General features: G+C 38.5%; 1 protein-coding gene across 2 annotated transcripts; it reads left to right on the top strand.

Annotated features, from left to right (window-relative positions):
• The first annotated feature begins 109 nt into the window (after positions 1 to 109).
• LOC111439149 (ADP-ribosylation factor GTPase-activating protein AGD3-like) lies at positions 110 to 8,303 on the top strand. Of its 2 annotated transcripts, none has more exons than XM_023076905.1 (19): positions 110 to 903; positions 2,887 to 2,963; positions 3,228 to 3,328; positions 3,642 to 3,712; positions 3,993 to 4,055; positions 4,295 to 4,339; positions 4,512 to 4,577; positions 4,678 to 4,725; positions 4,825 to 4,920; positions 5,002 to 5,043; positions 5,155 to 5,373; positions 5,496 to 5,627; positions 5,737 to 5,961; positions 6,071 to 6,157; positions 6,243 to 6,581; positions 6,655 to 6,800; positions 6,913 to 7,006; positions 7,535 to 8,013; positions 8,096 to 8,303. In XM_023076905.1, the coding sequence occupies exons 1-19, from the start codon at positions 859 to 861 to the stop codon at positions 8,208 to 8,210; spliced, it is 2,490 nt and encodes an 829-aa protein (XP_022932673.1). In that variant the 5' UTR covers positions 110 to 858; the 3' UTR covers positions 8,211 to 8,303. The 2 variants fall into 2 exon arrangements, with proteins under 2 accessions (XP_022932673.1, XP_022932674.1); XM_023076906.1 differs by having other exon boundaries at positions 859 to 903; positions 6,922 to 7,006.
• The last annotated feature ends 8 nt before the right edge of the window (positions 8,304 to 8,311 follow it).

Here is an 8,311-nt window from a genome sequence, read left to right as displayed (position 1 = left end):
AAAATGAAAAAAAAAAAATAAAAAAAAAAAAAAAGGAAAAAAGAAAAGAGGAGAGAGAAAGAGAGGGAAAAAAAAGGGAGGGGCCAAAGGCAGAGAAAAAAAGCTCTGTTTTTTCGCTTTAATCAATGACTGTGCCCTGTCTCTCCTCGTCTCTCACACACATTGTTTCCCTTTCAACATTTTCAACCTTTTCAACATTTTCAGGTTTTAATGTTCATCAGAAGCGAAGAAGAGATTAGAGATTCTGAAAATCTCCTCAGCTTATCAAACTCCCATTCAATTCCCCATACAACGAACAACACCGTAACCCACCTCCATTAATGCCCTCATTTTCCTTCTTCCTCTCTTCCTTCTCAATCCCATTTCCCCTCCTTTTCTTCCCACTCATTCCTCCTCTTCTAGGGTTTTGAAACCAAATCATTCCCGTTCCCCCCCCCCCCTTTCACCTGATTACATCATTAAATTCCCTTCCTAATCCCTCTCTTCTTTTTCGGAGCTGTAAAAAAACTCCCCTCTCTCTCTCTGTTCATCATCTTCTCTACCCCTCTGGGTTAATAATTCTTCCCTTTTCTTTTCTGGGTTTTCTCTTTTTTCCCCTATTCTGCCTTGCTCTTCTTCTTCTTACCCTTCCTTTTCTCCTTCTCTTCATAGTGTGGTCGTTTCTTGCGTTTCTTTTTCTGGGGTTTTCTTCTTCTTCATCATGGACTAGAATGTGGAAGATCTGATTCTGTTTTTCACGTTTTCTGGGGGATCCATGTCTTGCTTTGCTCCCCTTTACCCTGATCGAGTTTTAATGGCGCCTTCCGATTGACATTTGGTTTTCCCTCTTGGCTGCAACTATATTTGTTGTCTCTCAAAATGCCTTTTTCGAAGCTTGATGATTCTCCTATGTTCCGCAAGCAGGTCAGCTCTTCCTCTCCTTTTCAACTTTATAATTCATGTGTGTGCGCTTTTTTCTTAATTTCATCTTCTCTATTGAGTTCAATTTTTCTGGGTATTAATTATCATCCGGTTTCTGAGACATACAAGGAAACTAGAGGAAGAAGTTTTAGGGTGTTAATAAATTTCGATGAACCCGTCTGTGAATCCTGCAAACCGTCCTTTTCTTTTAATGAACACTTTCCATATTTGTTTCATGGCCAAGCAAGCGGTCAATATCATTTTGGAAAAGTTCCTTTAATGAACGGATATGCCACTTATATCCATCGTCCTTCAGTAAATTACTAGATAGCTTGGTCGTCATTTAAATGGTTAGATGTTGGTTTAATGAGCCTATTCCAAGAAATTCTATTATTCCCAAATTTAAAATTTACTTGCCCTGGAAAATTGGATTGCTACCTGTTCTTAGGGCGGGAATTTAAGTGTATAGTTTTTGAAATTTAGGCATTGACAGTCCCTATTAGAATTTTGAAATCTCTGTATGTGTATGCATTTGAGTGCGTGTCTATATGTATATCTTTGAAAGGAAAGATCCTATAATTTGAATGCTTGAGTTCTTATCCCGAGCAATGTTTCCAGTTTGCTATCTTCTTTATGTCACAGTTCCCAAGTCTGTTTGGTTGTTCCTTATTTTTTTATTTCTAACATCTTGAAATTGGTAAAAGGATATGAACAAATAGTTACAGACTGTAAAGGTAATGACCACCGCCATCACTAATCCCCATGCCTTTGAAGGTTACCATAAAAAGAAAAAAACGATAACAAATCAACCGTGCAGAAAACGTATAAACATTGTTGATTTATATGTAATAATTGACCAAAGAGATACCATAAATCTGTCTCATTTCCAGATCTCTCTGTACTGTCTCCATTTTAATCCTAAACAATCTAGTTACTAGTCTTTCTTTTGCTGTCTGAGATTGTTAAGATAAAGCCATACCATATGATTACTGCTGTTTTCTTTTAACCGAGTGCTGGACTGCCAGTCAATTGATCTTAAAAGTTTACCCACCAAAAAAAACAGAGCTTTCCAAGATAGATCATCTCTCGAAGATATCATGAATATATAATGAACACTCAAAAAGGAAAATAAAAAAGAAGAAGATGGAAGTGATTTTGGCTGGCTTGTTCCCAAATGGACAGTACCTTGGTTTCTCCATGTCATCTAATGAAACAGAGACAACTTTTTCTCCGATGTAGAAAAGCGTAGGAACTAATATTAGCACTCCTAGGAGCATACCGCAAAGGCACTCCAATTTGAGTTGATCAAGAAAAGAGTATAACCCAAACAATTATTCGAAGGAACATTAACTGGATGATTTAATCCTTGCCTTCTTAACAACATACCCTCATTTCCCTGGTTTGTCTATAAAAATTACGTAATTGATCTGTACACGACCCCCACGTGATACATGCATCTTGTCTTCCAATTATGCTTGAAACAAAATTTTGATATAGGAAGGTACTTGAGTGGATCCCAGATGTTCGGAAGGTAAATCTTTGAAAATATCTAACAATGTAATTAGCAAGCGCATGAAAATTTGAGAGAGTAACAATGGAACAATTATGGAAGTAAAATGGATACAAGACGGTCTTCAAGCTTGCAATTGGAAGAAGTTAGAACCATTACCTTTAGATTTTTAAGCATATGCTGGTAAATGATTTATCTACAGCCAGAGGATTGAGATTTTGTAAATGATTTAACTACAGAGATGGGATTGTAAATTTTGTAAATTCTGATTGGGTTCTCTTCATGCAGTTAAATACATATTGAGATTCGTTTATCTTCAAATATGCAGGTTTTGCTAGGTTACTCTTACACTAGTTATAAGGATGAGTGTATTATTTTGGCACCCTCGAATGAATAATTTGCGTGCTTGTACCAATTGGAATATTTTTCATATGAAAGTTGTTGAATTCTAGTCGTCAATAACGTTTGTGATACAGATACAATGCTTGGAGGAAAGTGCTGAATTATTGAGGGAGAGGAGTTTGAAGTTTTTTAAAGGATGTCGAAAGTACACGTACGTCTATTTTGGCATTTTTGATTCTTCATTTTGTTTGTTGTTTAGAAAATATGTGCATCCCTCCATAAGGAGTTTCCGTATCAATACAGTTGTGCTTCTACATGAAGTCAGAATCTTCTTTAGAGGACTTTAGTCACTCACACAAGGATTTTCTTTGATATTCAATGCAGTTTCCGTTAGATAGGTTTCGCCAACTTTTACTCTCAAGGCCAAGATTCTGCAAGAATTTTCTAATGGCCCTTTCTTTTTTTTATTTTGCAGTGAAGGACTTGGTGAGGGATATGATGGTGATATTGCTTTTGCCAGTTCTCTGGAAACTTTTGGGGGAGGGCATAATGACCCAATCAGCGTTGCTTTTGGTGGTATGCTTGTTTATTTGAACTTTATTTGGTTATAGACGTGTTCACAAGCTCGAGACGTTAGACACCACATGATTTTGAGTAACACTTGTATCGAAGGTTGTGATTACTTAGTGGCGTTTTGTTGTTTGCGAAGTGCAGTCATATTGATTTCTCTTTATTTGCAACAACTCTTGCTTTATATGCTTTCTTTCTTCAAATGATCATTGAATGTACGACTTCTATTACAGATTATCTTCTTATATCAAGTTTAGCTAAATCTTCTAGTCGACGGTTCAATATTGCTCGGTCAATTAACATGTAGACGATATTTCAGGACCTGTCATGACCAAATTTACAATTGCATTGAGGGAAATCGGGACATACAAGGAAGTCCTTCGTTCCCAGGTAGACTTGGTCTCTTGTGTAAATGTGCTGTGAATATGGTGTATCTTCCATGATTTTTTCTTTAATCATTGTTCATTCTAGTTTTGTCTGGTAAAAGCTGGATGAAATTTATATTTTACTTCATTGACCACTGATCCATTTCCATTATTTAAATTCTCCTTCATACGATATTGTCTCTCTGTAATTCGAAATTTTTAGGCGGCGGGCACCAAAAAGTTTATGGATGCATAATATTCTGTTAGAATATATTCGATATCTTTCTTCATTTTCTATTCGACAGGTGGAGCATATGCTTAACGACAGATTAATGCAGTTTGTCAATTTCGATTTGCTTGAAGTCAAGGTACTACAAATTACAAATTGCTTAGTTTCATTCTTGCTCGATTATCAGAACTTCTTTTTTTAATTTTTTAAATTAATGATTTGGAGGAAATTTCTGTAATCCCTTGGCTCCTTCAAGTTGATTTCTTATCTCCTTCTGTTTCATATTTCTTGAAAGACTATATATATATAAGGAACCGAATATGCAGCTTGTCTGTTTGTTGTTGAGCACCTCTTTTAAGGGATCTATTGTTAGTGCAGGAAGCAAGGAAGCGCTTTGACAAGGCTAGCCTTCTCTATGACCAGGTGTGTGATTGTTGGAACTTGTGTATGAAATATATAGCTAAAGTTCATGTAGAATCGACCGAAGCAACTGAAAGCGCTTGATTTTAGTAGTTTCAGTTGTTTTGAAGGTTTTTTAATCTATGCCTTGTTGGATACTTTTGTTAGTTAACTTCAGAAACATATGACATTGCAGGCTCGTGAAAAATTCCTGTCACTGCGAAAAGGGACTAAAAACGACGTTGCTAGTCTATTGGAAGAGGTATCATGCTTAAGCCAAAGTTTTAAAGTTTCTCATCCTAATCATGCTTAAGTGGTATTGAATTCGCTCATTAGATCTAATTTGGTGTTACACATTCCAGGAACTTCATAACGCTAGATCTGCATTTGAGCAAGCGCGCTTTATTCTAGTAATTTCTGTACTTTTGTCTGATAATTGTTATACGATTCGAATTATATTTCAAAATAACTTAACTCATAGCACTTTATACTGTTATCGATCTTTGTAGGTGACTGCTCTTTCTAATGTCGAGGCCAAAAAAAGGTTCGAATTCTTAGAGGCAGTGAGTGGGACAATGGATGCGCATCTTCGTTACTTCAAACAGGTGAATTCTTGTAAATTATTTTTGGCATATTCGTTAACTGTATCGGCATATTCCTACTCATCTTTTACCTCCTCCTTGCAGGGTTATGAATTGTTGCATCAGATGGAGCCATATATTAATCAGGTTGTTGTATGCTTTGAGGCGTTTGACTATTCAATGTTACATGACTCTGATCAGCTGTGGATTTATATAACTATTGGAGTTAAAATAACACGATGTGGTTTTGTTTGGCAGGTTTTGACGTATGCCCAGCAATCAAGAGAAAGGTCGAACTATGAGCAGGCTGCTCTTAGCGAACGGATGCAAGAGTACAAGAGGCAGGTTGATCGGGAGAGTAGGTGGTCATCCAATGGTTCGAATGGATCACCTAATGGAGGAGATGGTATTCAAGCCATTGGTAGAAGCTCACATAAAATGATAGAAGAAGTCATGCAATCTGCTGCCAAAGGAAAGGTCAGGAGGAAATATTGCATCTTTGTGTGTCCATTTGCACTATATCACTGTTCCCCTAAGGTGCATTAGGCAGTAGGCTCCTTTTTGCATGGCCATATTTTTATAGTTCAACCATAATTTAGGTTCAAACCATTCGACAAGGTTATCTCTCAAAGCGTTCTTCGAACTTGAGGGGTGACTGGAAAAGACGATTTTTCGTTCTTGATAGCCGGGGATTGCTGTATTATTACCGCAAGCAGTGCAGCAAATCATCTGTGAGTAATTAAATCATGTTAACCTTGTCATGAGCAGGAACTACAGGGCAGCTATCTTTTATACGTTAGCTTCTGAATTAGCTTCATGTGTATGATGGCTTTATTTTAGGCAACTACAGGGCAGCTATCTGGTCAGAGGAATAGTTCAGAGCTTGGTTCTGGCCTTTTGAGCCGCTGGCTTTCTTCCCATAATCAAAGTGGGGTGCATGATGAGAAATCTGTAGCTCATCATACAGTGAACCTGCTCACTTCAACGATCAAAGTTGATGCGGACCAGTCCGATCTTCGGTTTTGCTTTCGCATCATTTCACCGACCAAGAGCTATACTTTGCAGGTTTGATTTAGGGGCTGGTTTTGGCTGTAAATTAATGCTTCACTTCTAGAATCTTTGTATGAAACAAGATAAAGGTTCCCTATAAATCTATTTCTGCATGTTAGTGCAGGCAGAGAGTGCACTTGATCAAATGGATTGGATCGAAAAAATAACTGGAGTTATCGCTTCGTTACTAAGTTCTCAGGCTCCAGAGAGGGTATTACTCTGCCTTTCTTTTTGCTCGACTCGGGATGTTTTTCGAATATTAATGTTAACATTTATTTGTGTAACTTTTTGATCAGTGTCTTGCGGGTAGTCCCATGGGAAGTGGTCACAACAGGTCTACCAGTGAGAGTAGTTCTTTTGAAAGTTCTGACTTTGATCAGACAGGGGTTGACGAATATACATCTGAAAGAAATCTTTGTTCCTCTCATTTGGAACGCCCTTCTAGAAACTTGCAGCAGCAACGTTCGACTATGAAAATTGAGAAGCCAATAGACATACTTCGTAGAGTATGCGGGAACGATAAGTGCGCGGATTGTGGTGCTCCTGAGCCTGACTGGGCATCTTTGAATCTCGGTGTTCTTGTTTGTATCGAGTGTTCTGGCGTTCACCGTAATCTCGGTGTTCATATATCAAAGGTGAATATCTCGAACTCGGGGCAATATATGCGTGTCGTATTATGTAATGATTTGTTGAAAATATTGTGTGTAGGTGAGATCCCTTACATTAGATGTGAAAGTGTGGGAACCGTCAGTGATCAGTTTGTTTCAGTCTCTTGGAAATACGTTTGCGAACTCGGTTTGGGAGGAGATGCTGCAATCGAGAAGTTCCTTTCAGGTCGATCTCGTTACGACAGGGTAAATGAACTTCACTATTGAGTCAAGTCCAAAGTTTGCGAACACAATGTTGAATATCTTATTTGATTCAATTTGGTTTTGCTAACATTCATCTCTTATTTTTATGGTGAAGCTTGTACAGGTTTGATAAACAGCAAATGCATTCTATCACCAAACCCAGCCATTCTGATCCAATATCAGTGAAGGAGAAGTTCATTCATGCAAAGGTGTGATATCATTTATCTTCTAGTTTGTTCACGTCTTCTAGACAGATATTGTCCTCTTTGGGCTTTCTCTTTTAAGTTTCCCCTCAAGGTTGTAAAACGTGTCTACTAGGAAGAGATTTCCACGTCCTTATAAGGAATGCTTCGTTCCCCTCTTCAATCGATGTGAGATCTCACAATCCACCTCCCTTGGGGATCCAGCGTCCCCGCTAGCACACCACCTGGTGTTTAGCTTTGATACCATTTGTAACGGCCTAAGCCCACCGCTAGCACATATTGTCCTATTTGGGCTTTTCCTTTTGGGCATCCCATCAGTTTTGAAACACGTCTCCCCTCTCCAACTGATGTGAGATCTCACGCGACAACTCAACCAACTTTTTTGCTCTGGCAACATTTGTCCAACATATGCTTGATTAGCTCCTGAGATGTCAAATGACAACAAATTCTCTAATCTTATTTGAGCTTCAGAGGGACATGATATAGGCTACTCACTAATCTTATTCATGCTTGTTGCTGCTTTTTGAATGTCAGTATGCAGAAAAGGCTTTCGTTCGGAAACCAAAGGAAAATCAGTATCCTCATTTAGTAGCGCAACAGATCTGGGATGGTGTACGCTCGAACGACAAGAAAGCTGTTTATCGTCACATTATAAACTCGGAAGCTGACGTAAATGCGGTTTATAAGCCAGTGGCATGTGGCTCTTTGACTCTTGCTAAAGTAATGTTAATGCAGGAGACGACTGGCCTCGAACATAATAACAAATCCAGTGATTTTGCGGAGAGATCTACAAGCTCTTCGAACTTGGGAGGTACGAGTGAAGGCCAGCCAATGGAGGATCTAGATGGGTGCACACTCCTGCATCTCGCTTGCGAAACTGGAGACATCAGTATGCTCGAGCTCCTTTTACAATGTGGTGCGAACATTAACGCCATTGATTCTCGACGTCAATCAGCTCTTCACCGTTGCATCGTTAAAGGCAGAACTGGGTTTGCCAAATTGCTTCTTTCCAGGTTAGATAGTGTGATAAAAGAGATTAATTCAACATCTTCACCCTATTTCCCTGTCGTTAATCGTTAGGTGTATACGTTGCAGGGGAGCCGACCCACGAGCAATGAACGGAGACGGTAAAACCCCTCTAGAGCTGGCAGTAGAGTTAAAACTGAATGATGTGGAGCTGGTTGCTATACTAGCTGATTCAAATGGATGAGGAGATTGTTGTGGTGAAATTCCAGACAAGGAAGGAAGGATGTTTTTTTTCATGGTTCTTTTTTTTTTTTTTTTTTTTTTTTTTTTTTTTTTTTTTTTTTT

Source organism: Cucurbita moschata, unplaced genomic scaffold, assembly GCF_002738365.1.
Source record: "Cucurbita moschata cultivar Rifu unplaced genomic scaffold, Cmos_1.0 Cmo_Scf00086, whole genome shotgun sequence".
Taxonomy (NCBI): Eukaryota; Viridiplantae; Streptophyta; class Magnoliopsida; order Cucurbitales; family Cucurbitaceae; genus Cucurbita; species Cucurbita moschata.
This window is presented reverse-complemented; position numbering and strand designations above follow the sequence as displayed.

Coding starts and splice junctions, on each gene's coding strand:
- LOC111439149 (XM_023076905.1), top strand. CDS start 859: ATGCCTTTTTCGAAGCTTGATGATTCTCCTATGTTCCGCAAGCAG. Junction 4,056..4,294: donor TCGATTTGCTTGAAGTCAAG/GTACTACAAATT, acceptor TTGTTAGTGCAG/GAAGCAAGGAAGCGCTTTGA. Junction 6,801..6,912: donor GTCGATCTCGTTACGACAGG/GTAAATGAACTT, acceptor TTTATGGTGAAG/CTTGTACAGGTTTGATAAAC.